Genomic DNA, 25,998 nt, shown 5'->3' with positions numbered 1-25,998 from the left:
GCTCCCACTGATATCTAGGCCATCCGTGAATAGTAGAAATACTTGTGACTCATACTTTTATGAGTGCTATAGGTACACTTCATAATCCCATGCTACTGACCTGCTAATAATATCTAATTGAAACTGGATTCTAGGGAAGAACTAGCACCATCGTATGTCAAAATTCAGCTCCTGTCAGGTGTTGTTATGAGTTGGGCTAACATGCACAAAGTCTTTGTCCTGAAGAATGTAAGTAGCAGCAGAAGATTTTAAGCTTCAAGTGCTGATACAGTAGAAGCTGCTTGCGCTCGCTTTAATTGTGTTCATCTTATTCCTAAAACCAATGTTTCTTGAAGAGTACGAGGAAAAGAAAGTGTCTTCATGTTGAATGCTTAATATGTGCCCGATGTAACGTGTGCTGAGTTTCTTGTCAGTGTTGTAATTTTTAAAGTACCTGACCACAGCAATTCTTGCTTCTCTGTAGGCTCTTATTGCAGAAATGGTAGGCAGCTATGATACTATGGATCTCTTCAGGCACACCACTGAACTCAGTATGCATGTAAGTGTAACAGTTTTATTGTCCTGAGCTTTCTGTGTATCTAATCACTCTATGTAGGTGATATATTTTTTTAAAAAATAGGCGTGTCTTGAATGATGAAACAGTTATGGTCATGTTACAGATGAGATTGTCTGACTTCCATGTTGTTGTTCTTGGCCTGTGCTGGCATTGAATAGCAGGGAGTTATTTTATTAAATGCTTTGGTCCCAATGGTCCAAGAAATCAGCTCCATAAGTCGTGAAAAAACATTCTTGATGTTCCACAGCATTGGACAGAGACCAAAGGCATAAATTATAACTCTTCCAGCAGAGAGCAAGGATATTGCCAGTACCCTGAGTTCTAAGAAAGTAGAGGACTCTATATTCCCTTACAGCTTTTTTCATCTGTCATCCCTCCAGTGGTGCAGCAAGTCATATGTTAATGTAAGAATTCCCTTTACCCAAAGGACAAGTTAAAACTGTGTGTGGAGTAATTCAGTTTGGTGTTTTCTTCTCCGACTTAACACTGATGCAGATTTTTAGCCAAGACTCTGCCTTAAACCACAGAATTGTTATTACAATCTTTAATTATTTCACTGTTGCTTGAGCAGGTTTAATGACTCCTATTTTTTGTTTGTTTCTTGAGACTGAGGGAGCAAAAGGCTACGCCCACTGGGTATGTTCAACACTGCAGGATAAAAGCAACAGAAACACTGAACTATATCTATACAACATTGTTCAAATGAATGCTATTCCAGCAGCCCAGGTGGTCCTGAGCAAATATACAGGTGGGTAATTTAAATGCCTCACTAACCTGTCAAGCCTAAGAGATGTATTCAGAATGAACAGATAGACCTGTACTAGTTCTGGCAAAGAGTGATCTGCCTCGGTTGGGGAGAGGCTTTTGAACTGTAAAGTAAGTGATTGAAACAGGGTAGGTGGGCCACTGATTTTTATTATCACACAAAGATGAAATAGGTGTGATTTCTGTCTTCCTACTCATTTCAGCAGATTTTGTTTCAAAGACCAATCAAAATAAGGACCAGAGCCTTGTCACGCTTGTCATCAGGTGTTTCCTGTCAGACTTCCTTTGGGTGTCTCTGTATGCGTAGGTGCAGATAGATGCTAGCTCCTCTGCCCCTGTGCCGTGGCGTTTGGCAGAAGCCTGGTCATGGATGCTGTGTTAACTCCATAACCTCAAGCATATGACTGTGTTACCCTTCAGTAGGAGGTGGACCGTGTTCTCAGGCATGGTTCCAAGCCAGTGTGGCCTCCCTGTTGGGGCAGGCTTGTGTATGTCTAGCCTGGAAGGTAGATAGAGCAAACGTGGATTTTCTTTAATCTGCATCTATTGCTGTAAATAAATCCTTTGATGAGTAATCTGTTGGTGATTTTTGAGAGCTACAAAATAAGGTGCAAGCACTTAAAATGAGATAAATGTGAGACTGTATTTCTTTGTCTGTGAAATCCCTGTTCTTAAATGGACTGCAGGAGGGGCCTACAGGATCCTTCCTAGTCTGGGAAAAAAGGTTAGAAGTCTGAGGTGAGATGACAGCTGACAAATCTGTGCTGTAGCTACTAATAAGCATTTCAAAGTTGTAGCATTAAAAATAAACCGTAAGATTCTACTAGTATTTTACTAGAGTCAATACAAGCTGAATATTTTCCTATTTCATTGCAAAAAACCCCAAATCATTGCAGGCCAAAAAACTTAAAATATATTGAGTGCATTAATGCTGTATCATAAGGTTTTAAACATTTTTGAGCCAACCTGATGTCACATTGTGTGTCTTAGTATCTCTTCTTTATTTGCCTGCAGCCTGTCAAAATGATTCCAGCGAGCAGCTGACAGAAGCACTTTGCAGAATGTTTTGTGTATATGCATACGCTGTAGCATCAATGTAGCAATGTTTTTGTAATGCTTTCTCACAGCTCTTTCTGATCATGTTCTCCTGTATTGTCAATTCTGATTTTCTAGAAAGAAATCCAGACGATCCGTCTGCTTTCACAATGCTTGGTTATTTGAATGAGTATCTGCATCTAAAAAGGCAGGCAACAGATGCCTATGAGAGGTAAACTGTACACCCTGAAACGTTTACTGATAGAAGCTCCTTGACCTCTTTTTCTATGCACCAGCTGAAAAACTTAAGGGCTTTTCCTTTAGTAAACCTTACTTTCTCAATTCAACAGTACATTTCAACTAAGTGTGCTGTAAGGGGAGGTGTGGGGATGTTCTTATATCAAATTTGGAAATGCAAACCACAGAACTGGAGAAGTAAAGGCATTCCAAGGCTTGAGTGTCTTACCAGGACATTTAGCTAATTCACTGTATGGGATTTAAGTGAAATTTTGGTTAGCTTCGTTTTAGTTTTGGTTTCTACCTGATTCTAATTAATGGAGATGGTTGGGCTTTATTTTGCTTTTTTCTTCTCTCTTCTTTTCAAATGGTAGGGGGAGGTGGCGAAGGAAACCATGTTTAGTGAACATGTTTGCTTATGCATTAAAACTGTAAAATAAGCTCTGTTTGTGCTTAATTAGCATAGAAAAGCTGCTGCATGAAACATTTGTCCATTCTGCTCTGAGAACTATTGTCAAAATACGCATGATATAGTCAGATGGTAATTATTCTTAATTGCGGTTGTTTTCAGGGCAGCTTCGTTGCTGAAAAACTCTGAAGATACTGAGAAATATAATACAGCAATGCAAAACTATGGCAGGTTACTGTGGTAAGCGTTTGTTCATGTATTTTCTCAGCCTCTAACTTCAGCTCTGGATATGGTAAATGCAGTGGCGCAAAACATGGGTGAGGGTGAAAGGTGAAAGGCTGTTGCTAAAAATAATCTACTAAACATCATTCTCAACTGTAGACAAGTTTAACTGAACTTTGTATGTGCTCCAGAAATAGGTAGTGTATTTAAAAAAAAAAAAATCAAATTGCAAGGAGTTGCTATATGTGTTCACAGTTTATAACATATCAGTGATTCCCTTATCCTTAGCTTGATAATTAAGTGCCTTAACATAGTTTACACCATGTAGCTGTTGTATGGTCTCCAGAATAAATTGGGTTTTTTATGATCTCTACAGTTGAGATACGTAGTAGGCTTAGTCTGAATGAAATAGCTTCTTCAGGGTTTACTTGAAATCCCTTCTACCTGCCCTTAGAATTTGTATTGACTTGTACAACCTGAAGCATGTGGGGTTGGGGTGTTGTGTACATGTATGTAATCTTTCTGCTGATGACCCTTTCTGCTGCAATGCTACTCACAATTCTGAATTTCTTTCACGGTTCCATTCTGGTTCTGAGGGAATGCAGGACACAAGTCTTAACAGATGAAGACTTTCAAACTTCTCTTTGATATGAGATAGCTCAAGCTCTGCTAATTAGATTTTTGTCAGCTCTTTAGGGAAACTTCATATATCAAGTTTCTGTACATGACACTGGAACTTCTAGGCTGTGATAATGTAATAATTCATTCTTTAACTTCAGGGAAGATTTTAGAAGCAACTCTTCAGTGTTCCGTCATCTCAGATCCAAGCTGTATGCCTGGTGATTTCCTGTGTACAACTTACACAAGAGCAAAGCTCCAGTAAATAATAACTAGTTCTAATAAACACAATCCTGTATAATTTCTTCCATAGTGGTCTTAAAACAAGAATGCTGTATCTCTGTCTCTACATGCACTTGCTTGTCTGTGTGCATACATACTTTGATTAGCTTTTTTCATGTTTCTCCTTTGCTATTATCTCCCACTCTGTTGCGTTGACCATTAAGAGACATCCTTACGTATAGCTGTTATGCAGATGGGGAGAACGTTTTCCTGTCGATTATTCTTCATGCGACAGATAGTTGGAGAGAGTAACTGCTATAACAGAAGGAGGGTGGGGAATATTGCGCATTCTTGTCCTAATCTTGCTCTTTCCCAGATGTGTGCTTACAACTGATGTGGAATAGAGGATACTGGTCTGCAAGGACAGCTTGTCTGAATCATAGCAACTGTTGCTTCATACCAGTGACTGTTTTTGTTTTTACAGTGCCCTTGGTCAGTGTGATAAGGCCATTAAGGTTTACACATCAACACCCCTAACTGAGTTTGATGGCATTGTGGGGATAGCATTAGCCTACTTCAAGAAAGGACTCTTACAAGAAAGTATCAAAGGTAACCATCTGCCTAATTCAGAGCATTATGGGACACTTCTCTTGAGATGAATCTTAAAACATTTGTTTGTCTGACCAACCTAGCTGTAGTTCAGTTTATTTCACTCTTTCAGTCCTAATGCATAAGTACAAATTCCACAACTATTTTAATCATGAGGCTGTTCAGCAGCGTGCTAGAACTATTAGAGTGTACAAAGGGAAGCTACATTTCTTCAAGTGTTTAATTCTTGTCCATTAAGCTCTTGTGCTCTTAGCTTGCCTTGTTCTCAAATGAAATGGCTTTCCTGGAAAAATGAGTCCTGGGTGGGAGATTAGTGTGTTCTTCAAAGCACTTTAACTTTGGTACGAAATGTAAGTGCTGTATTGTCCTGTTCTGCACTGCTACGATATGAAACTTCATGAAAAGGTATATGGAATTGTCAGTGTAGAAGTGTAAGCACTCGCAAAGGAGCAGCCAGCTCAGTATTTTAAATAACTCTTAGTTTTTAATTGGAGTGATGTGTGCCCATCTGAAGTACTATTTCATGAATAAACTATTACAGGGGATTATTTGAACTGTGTTCTTTTAGGCATTTTCTGGATGCCCTAATATTTCTTTTCAGTTCTGTTTCCACTTGCTACATATTAAACAGCTCCCAGGCTCTAAGCAGCCCTGTAAATCTGGCGTTCCCCAACATACAGTTACTTCCAAAGTGTTAGTCAACTTTTTTGTCTTCTGCCTATGATTTGAGGTCTGAAAATATAGTGAACCTGAAACCAAAGTCCCCCTGTGTGTGTGTTCTAATATCATACCTTTCTAAAGGCTTTACAAATGTATTTTTCTCTCCTACTTCAATTCTGTGTCTTGAATTTTTACCAGCCTATGAAAAAGCCTTGTCTGTTGCTGAGTCTGAACAAGATAAAGCCCATATCCTGACTGCCTTGGCAATAATAGAGTATAAACAGAACAAAGTGGATGCTGCAAAGACACTGCTGTTTAAATGGTGAGTGGAGGGAATAATGGTCAGTATATGGTGTTTTATTGTACTGCTGAATCCTCAAATTTACGTTTTGGAGGATCTCAGGCGGATGTTTTCTTTTTGTGTTGCAGAGTAAAAGTGGGAGTGAATGCAGTGTTCTTTTAAGCTTATTCATGTGATATATCCGTTTTGTTTTATGGCCTGTGTCTTCTTCCATATTGTTAGAGCAGTATGGAGTGGAAGGGTTAGTGGGCTGGCCAGTTTGGATGTTTAATATCCTTAAATGTTAGTTTTAATAGGCTTATCTTTTACGATAATATTAATCTGTAGTTGTTCTAAGCACTAGGCAGTATTTTTGCTCTTTAGCTGTAAGAAACCTAGATGACTAATGAAAACAATTTCAGTTGAAATAGTCAGTAATCTCCAGAACAATTGTATTCCAAGCATCATAGACAAGGACAATCTTGTAGTTTCCCCATGAAAAGAAACAGATCTGTATCAGTTGTTCACTTAAGTCATGAATGTCTTTTTTTTTCAGAGCTGTGGAGGCTAAAAGCCCGTGCATCATTGTTAGTCTCCTGGTAGCTATGGATTAGGAGCTGACATCTCAGCCTCTCAGGATCAACTCTCTGTCGGTAGAGAACTCCAGTAGTGGCTGTACAGTCTCCATCTTGCTAGCAGACTCATGAAGTTACTGAAATAGTGAAGGTCCATGACCTAGTACCCTCTAAATCTTGAGTAACTGATGATTAACTAGCTAGGGACCTGATACTTCCTACATCCTATTAATCACTGCAGGCTCTATTTTTGTCATAAACATCAACAATGAGAATTTTCTATATGACGTTAGTTGTTTGTGTTTAAAGAAAAAAAAAAAGTAGTAAATTGTTTAGGAAAGTAACACTACAGTGAATATGTCTAGACCTGAACTGGAAGCACAGTGCTATAAAGGTATATGGTGGACTTTAGTAATAAGAAAAAAAATGGTGCTTTCTAGTCCAATAGACAGATGTCTTTATTGACTGGAATTCATGCTAGATGACTCTAGATGACTTAAAGGGCCTGAGTAGGACCTTGAACAAGAAGCTGCCTTTCTTGTTTTCTCATGGTCACCTTGGCACAGAGCTTTTTAGCAGTGAGTATATCTTTACAGCTAATGTGATAGAGTCCCACTTACTTGTTGAAGGGCAGTGCCTTTGCACCAGATAACATAGTGCTGGCTATTCATAGAATTATAGAATTATTTGGGTTGCAAGGGACCTTCAGGATCATCTAACTCCAACCTCCCTGCCATGGGCAGGGACACCTCCCACTAGACCAGGTTGCTCAAAGCCCCGTCCAACCTGGCCTTGAACACTTCCAGGGATGGGGCATCCACAGCTTCTCTGGGCAACCTGTTCCAGTGCCTCACCACCCTCATGTATTCCAGTACCTCACCACCCTCATTCAAGTTTATGTTTAACAGCTCATAGAAATTTTTCTTGCTAGGGACTGAAAACAAAACATAGAATTGGAAGTTTACATTATTGTCTTTTTTTGAAGGCAAAAATAATGATTAGAGGCTTGATTAGGAGCCTGTAGTCACCTGATAAGTGAAAGTAAGCAGCACTTCACTCTGTAGTTAGTTTAGGACATTACAGTGAAGTAGCTCCAAATTACTGTTGCTGCGCAGTGTTTTGTTATTTGCCTCCATTCAGCTTGTACTGCAATTTATTGAATTGCCTTTATTGTAAGAACACCTTCAAGTAGTACATGAGTTAAGGTTTCTGATTTTGGTTGTTTGTGCTGAGCTCACTGTTTGGTTTCACCAGAGTTGAAGATCAGGGGATTAACTTAATTTAAGAGCTGTCTACCTATACTAGAAAATTTGCTGGAAAAAATCAGTAACTGTATCTAGTAGGTCTCCGGTAAAGCTTGGAATACTATTGATATGAGGTTAAACTGCCTTTCATAATGAAATGAATGGAACAGTGCAACTGATAGTGGTACTAAAACTAATAGGTGGTGGAAAGCACGCTCAAACTACCTTACGTTGGAACGAATTTTGATGTGAACAAGGCGTAGGTTCAGAACATCGCTGTTCTCAGAAAGAGCAGTTCTATGCAGCAAGCTTATTTCTGGCTTTTTCCCTCCTGGATTTCTGTTGCAAAGCTGTGAGTAGTAACGCTACAACTCAGGTTTGATACTAGTTGGGAGTACAAACATTTTCAGGAAAAGAAAATAGTTGTCAGTGTTACACATTGTCTCTTACCATTCATTTTATGGCTGCTGCTGAAGGACAATTAATGTGTCAGAGTCTTGCCAAGTAGTTATACATTGTGAGCTTGAGTGCTGAAATGGCACATAACCACTGCTGTTTTCCATATCCTGAGATCTCAAGGATACTGATCTAGCTTGGTCCATGATCCCACAGTGAAAAGCTGTTATTTCTGTATACCATACATGATACATAGGAACAAGAGAACTCAGAAGTAACAAGTACTGTAATGTTAACTGTAAGTTTAATTTATGCTCCAAAATAGTGTCTCTTTCCCTCCCTCTGATTCAACAGTTCGTTAAAGGAACCTAGTACGGAAAGTCTGAAGGCTTTGTGCACACTAGGACTGGTAAAGCAGGATGCTACACTTGCAACAGCAGCCCTAAAAGAATTACTGAAGCATGAAAAAGGGGGCGATAAGATTTATGAGAGGTGCCTTATTGCATCTGCTGTTTATGCATTGCAAGGTAGAAATGTGGGGGTCCAGAGAGAAATCTCCAAAGCAATACATAGGTATGTATTTTGTCTTTCTTTAGATTGCTTTGTAAATGTGTTGCTTTGTTTACATTGAATAGTAAGCAAACCTCTATTCACTTGCAGCATTCTTCTAAAAAAAAAAACCAAATTGTTTTTCAAACAAGTCCTTGCTTAAGGTTGTAGCATCAGTTGACAGAAGCTTGCATTCTGATTTATGGGATCAAATGGCAGAAGTTTCATGGCTTGTTTGGGGTTTTCTTGTTTTGTTTTGGTGTCTTCTTTGGTAGCTAGATCAGTTCACTGTGCTATAAAAGCATTTTTCATCATATGTAGCAGAACCTTCAACCTAGAAAAGTCTCTAGGGCTTTTATTTAATATTTAACAGCCTCTGAAGCTATTCATTCCATTAGCTAAATGTCTGTGTTTAAATGTATTTTGATTAGCCTTAGCAATATAGAAAGGGGGAATTTTAATAAGTGCCTTTAAGCAAGCCACACTTCAGTCTCTCCAAGTGTTTTCAGAAACTATTCTTTATGCAAATTGTTTTTCTCCAACTGCAGTTAAAATTCCTTGTTCTTCAGACTATGAGGACAACGTCTGTAGTCCTAGAGTTTATTTTCTTCCCATGAATAGTGATACGCAAATTGTACATTTTATTTCTTTAGCCAGCAATATAACTTCAATATTGTGGTGTTTGTTTCAAATTACTGCCCATGTCTATTTTCAACCACACTGGGTTGTTTTATTAATAGAAAAAGATCCATTTGGGATTTATAGCAACAGCCTACTGAGTCACAGAAGACCAGGTTCATATCTAAATCAGAAAGTCTAATATCCTTGTTCTTTTCCCAGTAACCCTGATAATCCTGCCCTCTGGTCTCTTCTATCTCGACTAGTTCCACTGTATGCATCACAAAAGGCAAAAGTAAGTGCATTGCTGTAATACAGGTGTGCTGTTTACATCGTGAGTAGTCTGTGTTGTTTCTTAACTAAAAAAACCCCACCCTTCAGTACGTAGACATTCACTAGTCAATATGAAAACTTAAGGCTTAACATACAGACGCACATACAGAGCAATGCACAGTACATACTGAAGTTACATATCCAATTATTTGCATCTTTCATAGGGCAGCAATTCTTTTATCTTCTTGAAATAAACTTACAGGAAAAATCTACTAGAATTATTCCAACAAGAAAGGGCTGTACTATGTATAATTTTTTCGTTTAGTTTTATACATACCTATGTGTGTATATAAATATATATTAGGATATACATATGTAGAATTTGGTTAATCTAGTCAATTTCACTTTTTGCATTAGCCAGTATTTCCTTGCCACTTTTATGCTTATTATTAGCTCTTCTCCAAATTTGTCTTAATTTATGTCAGTTATGTTAACAGAAATACACCTGAACACAAACCCCTTTCTATATGGGGCTAAAATTAGAAACACAGTGTATGGATAAGCTCTAATCCTGAATGTGTCTTCCAAATTCTTTATAAAAAGATTATGCTGTAGGCCAGGAAAAGATCTCATTGTGCAAACTTTGTATTTCTGATTAAAAAAGATAAAAAGATATTGGCATTACGTTTTGTATAAAGTGTCTTAATTAATCAGTTATATAACCAAATTAATTTTTTTTTTTTTAAATCTTGCAGGGGGGAGCTGTGGCAGGAAACGTTGCACATGTACTTGATGTAAACCATGGAAAGGTTTGGCTTTATTAAAATGCAGACTTTATAATTCCATAAACAATCCTAAAATTAATTCCATCTGATCACTTACATTACAGTGTTAAGCCACTTTTATGTTCTGTTTTATAGGAAGTCCTGCTGAATATTGCAGTTAATCAGTTGGCAGCAGGATGTCACATGTTAGAAGATGAGAAAAACAATCCTCTGAAAAATATTCAGAAGGCAATCCACCTCTGTCCAGGTTACTCTTGTTCTCAAACACAGTAGTGATTTTTTTTTTTTAATTCACCAGAAAACAAATTATTGTGGCTAACAAAAAAATTTACTTTTCTTGGGTTGTTTTGTTGTTTTGGGTTGTCTGTTTATGTTTTGGGGAGAATGCTTAGAGTTGAAATTTTGACTGTCACTCCATGTTTAGATGTGGGGAATTAAACTAGATAAGAAGAAAAAAATCTCTGAGTTTTAAGGCTTGTTCTGAAAACATGGGCAATTTGTTAATCCCTTAGCAGGAGAAGAGATAAGTATTATTTGTATATTAGACAAAAAAGAAAACTATGTGTTTCGTCAGAGTCAGTAATGCTACACCAAAGAGAAAAAAATTATTCATCTAGCTTGAGAATTTGGATTGGAAATGTTCTGTTAACAGTATAGTGGTTATGAACTACAGGCAACTGTTCACCTCTTACTAAATGGTGATCTTCATTAAATGTATGAAGCACAAATCTAGTGGGGTTTTCAAGTGCTAATTTGCACTTGATAGTGAAATACCAAAACTTGTTTCTTCTGCAGTAATTCTGCTCTGATGCATTAGTGTGGCTGCAAGTTACAAATTTCAATTACTTTCCTACAGGTACTCATAAGACTACGACTGCTATTCAAAAGCAGTATACTTTACATTTTACTTTGGTAGATCTTCAAGTTTTGTTTCATTTTGCTGGCAAAATTCATTATCTTTGGGCTGAAAATTTACAGGGGTGAAATCTTTAGCTGAGCTCTGTCTAGTTCATGGCAGAGACCACTCTTCTAGTCACAGTTGCTCTTCATGGGGCTAGTTCAGGGTAAAGCTGACACTGGAATTAGCTGACACTAGAAGTACGCAGGATCACTATAACTTTCATGCTAGCGGTCAGGCAAGACTGAATCTGTATGACTGAAAGCTGTGGATGGCATCTTGGGATTTTTGCTGTCACTGTTACGCAGCACTAAGTGACAGTCAAGTTTAATCTGTGTAGTCAGAAGAAAACTGGCAGCTTCAGGTTAGCACACTGGTGGCTATGTGAACAGCATCTTTGTCTTATAATTTGAAAAATCGTGCTAGTTAGAGGCAAATAGTTATCAGCTGCCCTGGGCTGAGCTGATGTAAGGGTCTGATTGAATTACGTGCCTTGTTCTTGCTATCTCTTACTTACAGTGTAGTGTGTAGTTCCTTTGATGGCTATGTTTTTATGCTTAGTCTGGTAAAGACCATTTCAGATGAACTACCAGCATATTTAAAATGGGCACGGGTTGCCTTTAACCGTTCTTTTCTAGATAATCCTGCTACCTGGGCAGTGCTAATGGCAGCCTGTCATGCTGAAAACACGATTGGCTATCTAAACAACACTCCGCCGAAGAGAACAGATCTAGAGATGACACTTGTATCTACAGTTTCAGCCAAAAGTAAGCTATACAAGTTTTCTAGTTTAAAAAAAATAAAATAAAATAACACAGAAATGCTCTAAGCTTGCAATACTCTTCTGAATTTCAGAAACTTGCATATAAACTGAGAATTACTCAGTAGTGGTTTGAGATGTAATTGTATTTTATCACATAAAAATGCTAAATCCTAATGCACAGCTAGGGTTAATTACTTAATTGCATCTTACTTTCCCCTCTAAAGCCTCAAATGCTTTTTTAAAATAGTACTTCTGAACTCTGATGCCTAAATGGATGGATGAATGTATTACAGCACAGGAACACTGCTTACAAGAGAAGGCTAAAGTACTCTTGGGTTCTGTAACTTTTCCAGTAGAGTGATAACTTCAGCCTCAGTCTTGCTCAATGTCCATAGTCTTCTGAAAACAAAATAAAATTCCATCTTTGATTGATTGTTCTCAAACTATTAACTCGAATGGCGTGTTCTTTTTTCCCCTCTTCTTGCTTTTAATTTTACTATCTCTTAATATTCCTACTAATGAAGGAATCCACGTCAGGTTAATACCCCTAAAAGTTCTCCCTTACCAGATATAGATCATGTGACATGGTATGGCACTATAGCGTGTAGAGTAATCTGGTTAAGTGTTTTATCTGTCTTTGCAGCTGGAGAAAATAACCTTCCTCATAATTATGTCCGGAATCTTGAAGACTGGTGTCTATGTCAAGCTATTACCAGTCTAGAGGAGACTGGTAAACTCTCAGAAGCTGAAGCTCTTTGTACCAAGGTATGATGGCATCATACTGTCAGATTGTGGTAGAATTGTATAGAAATCATCATTTGTGTGCATTTTACAAAAATGTAATCTTTGAATTAGCAACTGTCTGTTCCATCAGAGCTACAAGATGCAATAGTTGTTAGCATTTTCCCCCCTCCCTAAGATACTCTGTTTGCAACACCAAAACTGTGTTCATAGTTGAAACAAGCAGTGTATGACATGACAAAGCTAAGTCTGCCCTTCCTGCCTTTATTCATTAACCTAGTATTAAGCAAAACATTAGAGAAATTCAAGGCAAGAAGCCCAGGTGGGAGACTTGCAGGGGACTTACATGTCTTCTGTTCTGTTGTGTTGGTACTCCATTTCAGAGCCACAAGTGGATGCTACAAGTTTAATTATTAAAAAGATAAGTCTTGAGGCAACACGGTTGGGAAAGGGAACTGGGGTGTTAACAAGCCTCAAGTGTGTGCGTCTGTGTGTGTTTCATATGTTCATGAACAGAAGACTTGGCAAAAGATAAGCAAAAAAACAATTGGACTGAGCAGCACACATCCCTGACTAATCCCATGCAAATGTGCTCCTTGCTTATGGCATTTCTATATTAACGGGGAAGGGAGTTTAAAAAACAACAACAGCAGCAACAAAAAAACCAACAACAACAAAAACAAACAAACAAACAAAATCCCCAAAAAAAGTTTTGTTTGGTTTTTGTTAAGTTAAATAGCTTGGGAAGAGGACAGTACCTGCAATTTGTGAAGAAACAAGAGTAATGCGCTCTGGTACCACAAACTCTCATTGACACTTGCGGATCCCAGGATTCTCAGAAAGCAATATAGCTGGGAACGATGAGTCAGGCACTGCCGTTGTTCAATTTGAGACAAGCAACATGATTCCACACTTGTTAATGGGGGGAAAATTGCAGCAAATACTAGCAGCTTCTATTGTGTTTCAGAAAGTATCTGCATGCCCTTGCATTCTTTGCAAAGCAGCAGCTTGTTAAGGACTTGCAGACAACGTAGTTTGTTTTTTAAAAAAATGGATGAAAAGTACAAGTATTGTTTCTTAGAACAGATGTGGTTTGAGTTATAATTCTTGGAAGTATTGTGATTTGAACAGGTAAAATAACATGTAATGTGACTTGCAGAAGATTGACATGCTTCACCTAAGAAGGGTGAAGCCACAAATGGCCAGTTTTCTGTCTTTCCTTTTTCACATGAGTTTGTTCCGAAAAATACTCTGTAGGTATCTGCTGTTATTGAACAGGAAATGTCTAGTAAAGTGCTTCTGTTCCACTGAGAATACAGCACCTTAGCTGGGAGAACTGAAATTGCTTGGAACATACTCAAGGTTACTTCTAGCCACAGGACAGGTTTTTGCCTCCATTAGCCCAAAACTTGTAATGATTGTGAAGCCAAAGGAGAACTAGAGGTCTGCCATTTACCTATCTATCTTTCAGAAACCTTTAAGAGTAGGACAGCTACAAAATTTAGGATAGAATTCAAATGTATTTTGAGGACAGAAAAAATGTTATCTCTTCTCATGTGTCAGTTCCCGGAACACTCCTTTGTGCAGAGTAGGAGGAAAATGCCATGTTGCAAGCATCCTGAGAATGCTTTCAGTGCTATTTTCTGTCAAGACCAAAATGGAAAAATCAAAGTATCTTCTGATATTTGGAAATGATAATTCTGATATCATGTTGAGCCTTGTTTTGGTTTTAGGGTTTAAAAAGTTGCCCTGAGCACCCAGCTCTGTTTTTGCTTTTGAGACAAGTTCAGTGTAAGCAGCTGTTGCAGTCTCACAAAGAACTTCCAGACACCATCCTGGAGGAGCTTCGCAAGACAGTCATGACCAGTTCAACCTCAGTTGCAGCCTGGCAAGTAAGTGTGGATTCTCTCTCTGACTTTGGTGTGCCACTCTCAGCAGAGTATGCATTATAAGTGGGTGAGAGTTTGTTTCAGTGTTTGCTTTTATTTGTCCGCTGACAGCCAGTGACAGAAAAAACAGCTTATATTCAGTTCTTTATAAAGTTGTAACATTATGTTAACTTTCTTTAATAGTTGAAATAATAAGGACTGTTCGCAAGAGCAAGCAGACGTGGAGGCAGGAGAATTACAAACTTGACATAAACGCCTGGCACCTGTGTCTTTAGGGACCTGTGACTTCGCATGCGAGCAGAAAACAGTGAAATATTTCATAACCCATTAGAATAGATGGAAGTAAATGGTTTCCTAATGTAGTACTATACAATTCCTTATTCAGGGTCTGAAAACCTGAATAAGTCTCTTTCTCCATAATCTCCTGGTGTCAGGTGTCACTGTTCTTTTGAGTAAGTTGAGTTGTAGGGAAGAGAAATCATTCCCAGTAAGGGTGTTCACTCATTCCCTTCCATGGCATCATGAGAGATCATTTTTAGTTAATATGAAGGTGCTGTAACTTGCTTCATATGCTGGTTCTGTGAGACAATCTGAGAAGTCTGTCTCACACATGCCAAGAGATCTTTCCGGTGATGCAGCACATTTAATTATTTATTTCCTAACCGTTGCTGTTAGTTACAGTTACTCTCTCCCTTTACCAATGTTAGGAGCACGTTGTTCAGAAAAATTCCGTGAACTTTTAGTCCTTGATGTAGCTGAAGGATTTATGGTGCTCCCTCTGTCCATTGAACAAATAAAACTCTGTTTGTTGTAAGATTCACTGAAGCTGATTTCAGTCTTAGAAGATTAGTGCAAGGCTGCTGTAGAGATCATAATCTCACTTGTTATAAGGCTGAAGATCCTTTTCCCTTCTGGAACATATGAGAATCATTTGTGGAAAGGTGCTTTCTTTTTGATGCATTTTTCTTTGGCTTGTGAGACTTCATCTTTCTGAACTTCAGAACTTACTCAGATTGGATTTGCAAAATATGGGGGCATGCAAGATATGATTGTATCCTCTATTTTAGTAATATATTTTGAAAATGGAATTAGGGCTTGTATACATTCTTCAAGCATCCCTTGCATAGCCAAGTGTCATCTTGTGAAGGACAATAAAAAGTATTCTGTGAAGGACAATAAAAAGGGCTTTTTAAAATATGTAAATAGCAAAAGGCAGGCCAGAAATAACATTGGCCCGTTACTTGATGAGCATGGTCACCTCACAAACAGGGACATAGACAAAGCAGAGACGTTTAATGCTTTCTTTGCCTCGGTCTTCAATGCTAATGATGGGCTCTGGGACCCCCAGAGCCCTGGGCTAGAGAACCATGACTGTGAGAATGATAAACTCCCAACCAACTCCAAACTTGTACAGGATTTGCTGCTCCAGCTGGATCCCTATAAGTCAGTGGGGCCTGATGGGATTCATCCGAGGGTACTTAAAGAGCTGGCTGATGTCTTAGTGAGACCTCTCTTAATGGATTTTCAATGCTTTTGGGAATCTGAGGAGGTCCCAGTTGACTGGAAGCTGGCAAACATTGTCCCAATCTTCAAGAAGGGCAACAGGGGTGACCCCAGTAACTACGGGTCTGTCAGTCATAGAATCATAGAATCGTCAAGGTTGGAAAAGACCCTTAAGATCATCGAGTCCAACCGTTAACCTATCACTGCCAAGTCCATCTATACCATGTCTTCAAGCACCATATCTATCCATTCTTTAAATACCTCCAGGGATGGAGACTCAACCACTTCCCTGGGCAGCCTGTTCCAATGCTTGACCACCCTTTCGGTGAAGTTGTTTTTCCTAATATCTAACCTAAATCTCCCCTGGCGCAGCTTGAGGCCATTTCCGCTCGTCCTATCCCTTGTTACTAGTGAGAAGAGACCGACCCCCACCTCCCTACAGCCTCCTTTCAGGTGGCTGTAGAGAGCAATAAGGTCTCCCCTCAGCCTCCTCTTCTCCAGGCTGAACAACCCCAGCTCCCTCAGCCGCTCCTCATAAGACTTCGTTGCCCTTCTCTGGCCACGCTCCAGCACCTCAATGTCCTTCTTGTAGTGAGGGGCCCAAAACTGAACACAGCACTCGAGGTGCGGCCTCACCAGTGCCCAGTACAGGGGCACTGTCACCTCCCTGGTCCTGCTGGCCACACTATTCCTGATACAGGCCAGGATGCCATTGACCCTCTTGGCCACCTGGGCACACTGCTGGCTCATATTCAGGCGGCTGTGAACCAACACCCCCAGGTCCTTTTCCGCCAGGCAGCTCTCCAGCCACTCCTCCCCCAGCCTGTAGCGTTGCATGGGGTTGTTGTGACTGAAGTGCAGGACTTGGCACTGAGCCTTGTTGAACCTCATGCAGTTGGCCCCGGCCCATCGATCCAGCCTGTCCAGGTCCCTCTGCAGGGCCTTCCTACCCTCCAGCAGATCGACACTTCCACCCAGCTCGGTGTCATCTGCAAACTTACTGAGGGCGCACTCCATCCCCTCATCCAGATCATCAATGAAGATATTGAACAGGACCGGCCCCAACCCTGAGCCCTGGGGAACACCACTGGTGACCGGCCGCCAACTGGATTTGACTCCATTCACCACCACTCTCTGGGCTCGGCCGTCCAGCCAGTTTTTAACCCAGCGCAGAGTGCGCCCATCCAAGCTGTGTGCAGCCAGCTTCTCCAGGAGAATGCTGTGGGAGACTGTGTCAAAGGCCTTACTGAAGTCCAAGTAGACAACATCCACAGCCTTCCCCTCATCCACTAAGTGGGTCACCTTGTCATAGAAGGAGGCCAGGTTAGTGAAACAGGATCTCCCTTTCATAAACCCATGCTGGCTGGGCCTGATCCCTTGGTTGTCCCGCACTTGCTGCATAATGGCACTCAAGATAATCTGCTCCATGACCTTTCCTGGCACCGAGGTCAGGCTGACAGGCCTGTAGTTCCCGGGATCCTCCTTCCGACCCTTCTTGTAGATGGGTGTCACATTTGCTAACTTCAAGTCATCCGGGACCTCCCCGGTTGACCAGGACTGCTGATAAATAATGGAGTCTCACCTCTGTGCCTGGCAAAATATGGAGAAGATTATTCTGGGAGTTACTGAAAAACACCTGAAAGACAATGCAGTCATTGGTCCCAGCCAGCACGGGTTCGCGAGGGGAAAGTCCTGCTTAACAAACTTAATTTCTTTCTATGACAAGCTTACCCACCTAGTTGACCAAGGGAAGCCAGTTGATGTAATCTTTTTGGATTTCAGTAAAGCTTTCGATGCTGTCTCTCACAGTATCGTCCTGGACAAAATGTCCAGCATACAGCTGGATAAACACATAATGCAATGGGTGAGCAACTGGCTGACGGGTTGGGCTCAAAGGGGTATAGTAAATGGGGTTACATTGGGCTGGCAACCAGTCACTAGCAGGGTTCCGCAGGGAGCCATCTTGGGGCCAGTGCTCTTTAATGTCTTCATAAATTACTTGGATGCAGGATTTGAAGGATTACTATCTAAGTTTGCCGATGACACAAAATTGGGAGGAGCTGTTGACACTCTCGAGGGCAGAGAGGCCCTGCAGAGAGATCTGGACAAATCAGAGAGCTGGGCAATCACCAACCGTATGAAGTTCAACAATGGCAAGTGCCACATTTTGCACCTGGGACAGGGCAACCATGGATGTACGTACAGGCTGGGGAACGAGAGGCTGGAGAGCAGCCCGGAGGAGAGGGATCTGGGGGTTCTGGTCGACAGCAAATTGAGCCAACAGCTCATGAGCCGACAGCTTGAGGGCAAACTGTGTCCTGGGGTGCATCAAGCACTGTATTGCTAGCTGGTCGAGGGAGGGGATTGTCCCACTCTGCTCTGCACTGGTGCAGCCTCATCTTGAGCAATGTGTGCAGTTTTGGCTGCCTCAGTACAAAAAGGACACAGAGCTACTAGAGAGTGTACAGAGGAGAGCCACGAAGATGGTGAAGGGTTTAGAGGGGAAGCCGTATGAGGAGCGGCTGAAGTCCCTTGGTCTGTTCAGCCTGGAGAAGAGGGGACTGAGGGGAGACCTCATCGCGGTCTACAGCTTCCTCACAAGTGGAAGAGGCAGGGATCTCTTCTTCCTGGCGACCAATGATAGAACCCAAGGGAATGGCAGGGAGATATGCCAGGGGAGGTTTAGGTTGGACATTAGGAAAAGGTTCTTCACCCAGAGGGTGGTGGAGCACTGGAACAGGCTCCCCCGGGAGGTGGTCACGGCGCCAAGCCTGGCAATATTCAAGAAGCATTTGGACAATGCCCTCAGACATACGGTGTGAATTTTGGGGTTGTCCTATGCAGGGACCGGAGTTGGAATCGATGATCCTTGTGGGTCCCTTCCAACTCAGGACATTCTGTGATTCTATGATCTTGCTTACAAGCAGGGAGAGGAAGTGAACTGAAAGTGTATGTGGTTTGGAGGGGGGAAAGGTTATTTTCGTTTTGGTTTTTTTTTTTTTTTAATCTAGGGCACAGATAAGATACGTCTGAGGAAGATCTTTTTAATCCTCAATTAAAGAAGATATTTTTCAGCGCTTGGATAGCATTCTGAAAAAGCCTGGCTGCTACATCTGTTCCTAATGGATAGATCTGTGCTTTTATGTTTTTTGGCTTTAGACTTCCTAAGAGTCTGATAAATGTTTTGTCTTACTCAGAAGGACCCATTGTGATTCCTTACAGTTTCACTAAGTTAGAGGGGCCATTAACTTTGTTCTTTGCTTTAGTTTTTGGCTTTTGTCTAAATGGTTGTTTTGTAGGATTTAGGAGTGCTGCTGAACTACTGTTCTGATGGCTGTTGTACTTTTTTGTGCTATGGCTTAACGGGAAAATAGAGAAAAGCTGGTCTGGCAGAGCTGCCGTTGTGCCTTTGCACGAGGGTTCTCTTCTCCTTCACATCTTGAGTGCTAGATATCTTCAGCTAAAAAGAACTGCGGCTAAGGAAAGCTTTTTTTCCTGCACATGAATGGATGTTTTACTTTACAAAGCAGTCCTGCAGCTTGATGTCTAAGATGCACAACTGATACTTTCTAGCGTGTCTCTTTTTAATGATAAATAACTTCTATGCATCAGAAAGGGTTAAGAATTTTGCCCCTTCTAACACCGGCAGTCTTTAGCTAGCAAAAGTCTAAGGACCTTTGCTTAAAGGCAAGGGAATTGTTTTTTAAGAAGTTGCTTTGCTTGCTTGGTGATCCAGCAAAAAATATTTCTAAACGTGGCTTACGCATCTTGATGCATATCATGTACATGTCAGGGATTTGCAAACTTGTAGCTGGGTCTGCTTCAAAAAATGTGACATGACTACAGAATTAAAGAGGGAGGAGTTAGAATCCTTTTCCTTCTTTTCATGAGCAAATCCAGAACATCTTGTGCTGTCAGAGCGGGCAGCAGGAGCATGAAACACTCTGCACAGCTCCCAGTGTCTATTTCTTTAGCCCCATCTAGCTCCTCCAGCCTGACCCTGCTGGGTGAGAAGCTGTGTAGCCCAACCCATCATCTGAGCTCAGGCGCACATTGTAATGTCTTTCATATTCCTGGCATTACTCGGATGGGCTGGAAAATCCTTTGTTCCAGAGGAAAAATTATCTTTTCATTTCTACAGAACTTTTAGAGGCAAATGAGACACCACACAATGCTCTTCTAGTCTGAAGGATGACTTTCACGAAGCCAGTCATGTTATTTGCTCACCAGTGAGCAATCTGCAGATTAAGACAGCTGTCAAACAGTCCATGGGTGGTCAAGAGAACTCTGAAATAAGTTACTGTAGTGAGGTGTACAGCCAGCTCTGCAGCAGACTACGTTTCCCTGCAGGGTGGTGTGCAGTATGTTGTTGGAATGAGGGCTGGGTAGGTGGTGGTGTTTTAGCTAATATTGTGCTGTGGTACTCTGATAAATTGATCTAAATAATATTACCTAATGGATGTGTGTTTTGGTGGCTCCGTAACTGGTTTTGTTTGATGTTTCTTTTCAGTGGCTGGCAAAAGTATATCAGTCTCAAAGAATGATGGTTGGAGCAGAGATGTGTTACAGAAAGAGTCTGCAGTTGGCGTCACAGCAGGGCAGCTGGAATGGGAAGTTATCCAGTCTGCTCAGGCTAGCTATGCTCGCACTGGAAATCTGCATGGTAATATAATAAAAGTTAGATAACTGCATGATTTAACAGGAGTTTATGGGATGTAGGGCTTCTGCAGTCTTTAAATGAAGCCCCTGTTTAAATTACTGTGCATTTTATGAATGACAACTAGAGAAGAAAATGAGATTGAAAGGGGCAGCGGACTGTTTTTAGAATGTCTCTTTGTAAGAGAGGTTGCTGTGAAATAATCACGTAGAACCACTGTGTACATAAAGAGGCTAACTTGTTCAATAAGGCTTATTTCTGCAATAACAGATTCAGTTTGATCATCCAAATTGACATACCCTTCAAGCCTCTGTCCTCTTGTTCGGACAAGCCTTAATAAACGTTTTTCCTGTACTGGTGCCTGGAGACTTCAGTCAAGTTTCAAGTAACTTGATGCTGGGTGGTCATTTCTGGATATCATGCCTTGCCTTGAAGTATAAAAACAATCTAAGGAAAGTGTATCTTGTGGTATAAAGAAAATTATTCTACTCCTTGCAAGTGTCTATTCTCTTCAAGCATTGTCACTCTAGAAACTTGACGTGCACTACCAGACTTCTTTAAAGCCTGATGTAAAAGGTACATACTGTCATGCTCTTGGCTAATGCTTTTTCATGTATTTTAACAGATGATCAAGCTAACAGCCATAATCAAAATCAGGCAAAGGAACCCCATATATCCTGAGTGCTTCTATAAGAAAAGTTAGTCAGTTTTACTGAGGATAAGCTGCAAAGCTGTTGCTTCTGGTGGGAAAAGAGAATCCCCCTCAGTGTAGACAAGTTTCTTTCTCACAAGCCATACGCTTCAAACGGCAGAATTTATCAAGTGACAGGATTTTTCCTCCCATGATTTTTCTGTCCATTTTCTAGTGGTCTGCTCCCTGTTTCCTGTAGCTCCTAAATGTCTCATTGCAAGGTTGCAAGGTACCCTCTAACTTAATTAATACTACTTCTTCAAATGCTGGCCTGAACTGCCTGAGAATATAGAAGACTTTGTTTAAAAATGTAATTAGTACGAATTTGATTATCTCATCTCTACTTTTTGCATGAGCAGAGCAGCTGATCAGTGGATTTCTGTTCGGCCTTTCTAATCTGCACTGGTTTAATGAAATGTGCAAAAGCCTGGTGAAAAACCTTGCTCAGATCCAAGAAAGATTTGTGTTGGAAAATTGCTTGTCTCCCAATTATCTGTCCAAATGAAAATTTCGGCACCCCTTCAAGTACAGTAATTTGAATGCTATCCAGACACAGTGGGGATAATAAGATTTTTCTCAAGCCAAAAGATACAGAGATTTGCTCAATAGTTCGTCTGTTAGGTAATTACCATCTTGGAGTTGGTTTTTACTTCTGGTAAAACATGGTGTCACTTCTGGGGATAAATCCTACATTCTAGAATATTCTTGTACATGGGATGAAGATTTATAAGCTGAAAAGCAAACGAGGGTTTGTGATTAAAACAAGCATTACTAAAACATGTATGGAAAAAATAAAAAGATTCTTTGCATAAACGAGCAAGTGGAATGCTGGCAATGCTGGTCCTAGAATATGTAATGTGACTTTTCCAGGCTCTTCTAACCACTGTTTGGGTTTGGTTTTTTTTAAAAGAAATCTTTCTCTAACCTGCCAAATACTTTATATAACTCAGAACAGCTTGAATTAAACCTGATCTCTAGAACGCCGCAAACAAAAACTGATGTATACTACACACTGCAATAAAGCCCGTTCTTTTTTTTGTTGTTGTTCTTTTTTTTTGTCTTTTATCATAGGCTAATATCTCAAATGAGCACTGGCCATCCTTGGTTCAGGAGGCAACAACTGAAGCTTTGAAACTTTCTTCTTGCCCCCTGGCAGCTCTCCTACAAGCACTGCTACAGTATAATCGCAAAATGGGAGCAAGGTATGCATGATCTGTGAAGTTTAAAGGGAACACACTGTCTAAAAGTACAAGTGGTCATTATCCCCAGATCTAACTCTTAAAAGGACAGATCTAACTTAAAAGGGAGAGGGGGGAAGGGGTTAGTAGTGCGGGGAGCAGGAAGCAGTAGAATCTTCCTCCTTTTCTCAAAAAACCTGTCGATGACCTTCATACCAAAAGAAAAACAGCTGTACGACAACTTTTATTTTAATAGCATGTTACATAAATAAATTAATCAGGAAGACTATACATGTCTCAAAGATCTTTTTAAATAGCACAGTAGAAACAGGTATCGCTACCCTGTCTACTGCTGGGATTCATTTTGATCCTAAATTGGGCTCACAGTCAAAGTTTGTGTTCGTTCCTGAGTAGCCAGGTGCTCATTGTGGCTTTTTGAGGAAGGGGAGGAAGATCTGGGGGAGGGGGCTTGGAAGCCTTCTACTTTGTGAGTTTGGTTATTAAGTCTAGTTTGTCTTTTACAGTATTTTTGCTTAAGCTCTGGAAAATTGGAATATTCTTGATGGTTTTGTTCAATAATTTCACTTGGTTTTATAGATATTTCTAACAAACTGGCTTGCTTTCTCTGTGGGCTTTTAAGAAGATGAGAGGCAGCCTAATGTGATTGTGGTGGTTGTCAATTATAACAAAATTGGGCTGAAAACTTATTTAATCAATTAAAATCAGTCTTATTACAATTTCAGATATTAACTTAGGTGAACAGTAAGGTATATCACAAGATCTAGTTGATCTGCCTAGGTTTTTCAAAATCCTGAAACAAGAAATTAATCCTAACTACAAACAGCAAACAAAAACCAGATGTAACCCCTCAACAGCCTGTTAAATCACAATGTACTGAAAAATCACATTGCTTATAAAGGACAGAATTCTTGAAACAAGAGCCAAAGTTGATGGAGCACCAGTGAATGAATATGACATCCCTAAACTTAATTGCCAGTTTTTACCAGATTTCTATTGACATGGTGAATTTGAAAATGTCTTGGCTAGGTATAAGGGTGCAGTGTTGGAAGGTAGTATCAGCCAAATAGAACTTTAGACTTTGTGTAGTACTCTGTTCCAATTTCCTTCTCTTCTGCAATTTCACATCTTGCCTCTGTGTTTGCAGGAACTGCGGTACCTTTTTGTGAGTGCCTGGATTAAATATATTTGTGTATAATATTAAGTTTTATTGGGATTATTAAGATTTATTGTAGTACCTGCTTCTCTCAGGTGCTGTCTTCCAAAACATTTATTTCATAGCTCTTGAACAGGAGAATACCCTCTGTACTTGCTCAGCAGATCACATACTGAAATAGGAGGTTGTGCTGAGTTCACAGACAGCATGGTGTTTATCATGTTATTGTAGCAGTCATAAAATCTGCTATGTCAATCTAATTTGGGTTAGGTGCTAGTTAAAGCACTCACTTGAGTGTAGTATATTAAGCATAACAATGGTGGCAGTATTCCTTAGCGTTCTGGGTGCAAATACATAGGAAACAAAGGAACGTGCAACTCTACTCCCTCACTTTCTTGGGTGGTATGGAAATAAGGACCTTCCCTAATTACTCCTGATCATTGTTGCTTGCTCTGGGATACTGGTGTGTTACATGCAACCTAGCCAGTTGCATTTGATTTGGATTATGTTTTGGTTATGCTTCTAGGGAGACTCGTCGAATGTTGGAAAGAGTGGTGTACCAACCAGGGAATCCAGAAACCATAGTGTCAGTGGCACGCTGGTACCTCCTGCAACATCTGTATGCCAAAGATGATTATGAATTAATAGATGTAAGACAGTCCGTTTTATACAGAAATTCAGTCTATTTATGTTGAATATTGTGCTTGCAACTTGGAAGTGGGGTAGAGGGAGGCCAGGGAGGTGCTGGCTCACCTGCTCTAGAGGTCGCAATGTTTAAGGATTCTATACTGACAAAATGTACCTCAGTTTTCAAAATTGCATTCAGTTTGAAAGTCTTCCATTCCTCCATGCAATACTAATGAAAAACAAACGGTAAAATCTCTCTCTAATCCAAACTGGCAAGAATTCTACTAGTGACTCTTCTGTAGACATGAGGACCATTTTATCAGAATTTTACCAGAACATATTAATACACTAAAAAACGTTAATTCCTTCTAGCCTGGCTGGAACAGTGTGGTGGTATCCTTGACCCAAAAGATCTGAACAGTAGAGTGCTGTACTTCCTGTACTTAAGATTTTTATTCTATCTATCTGTAATGGTACATTATTTTCAGTACAGAGTAAATGGTACATTAGTTTCTGTTGATAGTACTTCACAAATGGATTTGGTCAACACACAGCTCTTCCATGTGATGCAAAGGGGGATGGTTCCTTTTGGCTTGTGATTGGAATCACTTTGCTACTCAGACTCTGAATACACTCTCCTAATAATCTCCTCACTGCTGCCACTGGCACGATGAGCTGTTTTGCCCAGCTCTTCCCTGGTGAAGTGTTGAATCCATAACAAAGTACTTTTGGAGGTACAACACATCAAGCAGGCTCAGCATTGACAAAAATCCATACACAGGTTCATAAAAAAGCTAGAATTAATGAGTTCAGATGACCCTGATACGACCTCATTGCACTTGCTTCTGCAAAGTCATCTGTACTCTCTACCAGTGAGTACAATAAAAATAATGGCTAGGGCAAAGATTTGGTTGATTCTGGTTAATGGTTTCCCTTTTTAATACATATACTGTGATTGGATTACAAGAGAACTGCCAGAAGCTTATGGACATCTGTGAACATTAGGCTATCATGGGAGCTTTTTTAACTAGTAGAAAAGTTGGAAATAGAAGGTGTGGAAAGTAAATCAAGGAAGGGCAAATTTAAATGGGGGAGGCAAAAGGATACCTTGGCAGTTTTGTTTAAGCAGCTGCAGAGAATGCTCCTGTTTCGCAAATTTAGATATATACAAATGTACTAGCAGGAGACAAGTGTGTGTCGGCAAGGAGATGGGTCTCATCTAGCTCTGCTTGTTTCATTGCCAGCAGGTAACTTACTTGTCAAGCTTCGTCTCAGCATCAAGTGACAAATGATGATGTTGATAGTGCATTGCAAGTGACTACAGGTTTAGCAAGTCACTAGAGGGTGGGCTTTTTATGTGCCTGATGTTTTAAGGAAGCTGATGTGTAATGTTGAATATTTCCTATCTGGGCTTATGGGTTACTTAATCTTCTAGGGAAACCGCATAGCAGAAATTAAAATGCATTTGAGATTGCCAGTAAAATATTAACAATAAAATTATTAAATTCTCAGTTTTTCATTGTTTGTTTTTCTCTGCAGGTGCTTATAGAAAATGCCAAAGCTAATGGAGATGTTAGAGCTCTGGAACTAAATGAGAAGTTGTCAGCAAGTGCCTAGTATGGACTATCTCAAGTGAAAAATCTTCCATTCGTGCAACTTAATCAGTCCATTTTCAGGAGCATATGTGGTTTGGGCTTTTTTATTTGTTTGTGTCTGGTTTTGGTTTTTTGTTGCATCAATTGCAACTTTGTCTTTAGTTTTACTTTTTCTTGAACAAAAGTACGTTATTTTCTTGTTGACATGGGTTCCACCAGAGAAATACAC

At 40.2% G+C, this 25,998-nt stretch overlaps 1 protein-coding gene across 3 annotated transcripts in view; it reads left to right on the top strand.

The window, feature by feature from the left end:
- SKIC3 (SKI3 subunit of superkiller complex) overlaps positions 1-25,998 on the top strand; it is a 50,787-nt gene extending 24,789 nt beyond the window's left edge. For all 3 annotated transcript variants that reach the window (XM_082337271.1, XM_082337272.1, XM_082337270.1), the window contains exons 26-42: positions 464-538; positions 1,163-1,304; positions 2,495-2,588; positions 3,165-3,242; positions 4,549-4,673; positions 5,532-5,655; positions 8,183-8,401; positions 9,218-9,290; positions 10,024-10,077; positions 10,189-10,300; positions 11,590-11,718; positions 12,358-12,479; positions 14,189-14,347; positions 20,358-20,510; positions 22,267-22,397; positions 24,074-24,197; positions 25,714-25,998. In XM_082337271.1, coding sequence (XP_082193397.1) covers positions 464-538; positions 1,163-1,304; positions 2,495-2,588; positions 3,165-3,242; positions 4,549-4,673; positions 5,532-5,655; positions 8,183-8,401; positions 9,218-9,290; positions 10,024-10,077; positions 10,189-10,300; positions 11,590-11,718; positions 12,358-12,479; positions 14,189-14,347; positions 20,358-20,510; positions 22,267-22,397; positions 24,074-24,197; positions 25,714-25,791 — 1,992 coding nt within the window. In that variant the 3' untranslated portion in view covers positions 25,792-25,998. The remainder of the gene's footprint in view (positions 1-463; positions 539-1,162; positions 1,305-2,494; positions 2,589-3,164; positions 3,243-4,548; positions 4,674-5,531; positions 5,656-8,182; positions 8,402-9,217; positions 9,291-10,023; positions 10,078-10,188; positions 10,301-11,589; positions 11,719-12,357; positions 12,480-14,188; positions 14,348-20,357; positions 20,511-22,266; positions 22,398-24,073; positions 24,198-25,713) is intronic.

This window comes from Platalea leucorodia, assembly GCF_965183815.1.
Source record: "Platalea leucorodia genome assembly, chromosome: Z".
In the NCBI taxonomy this organism is placed as follows: domain Eukaryota; kingdom Metazoa; phylum Chordata; class Aves; order Pelecaniformes; family Threskiornithidae; genus Platalea; species Platalea leucorodia.
This window is presented reverse-complemented; position numbering and strand designations above follow the sequence as displayed.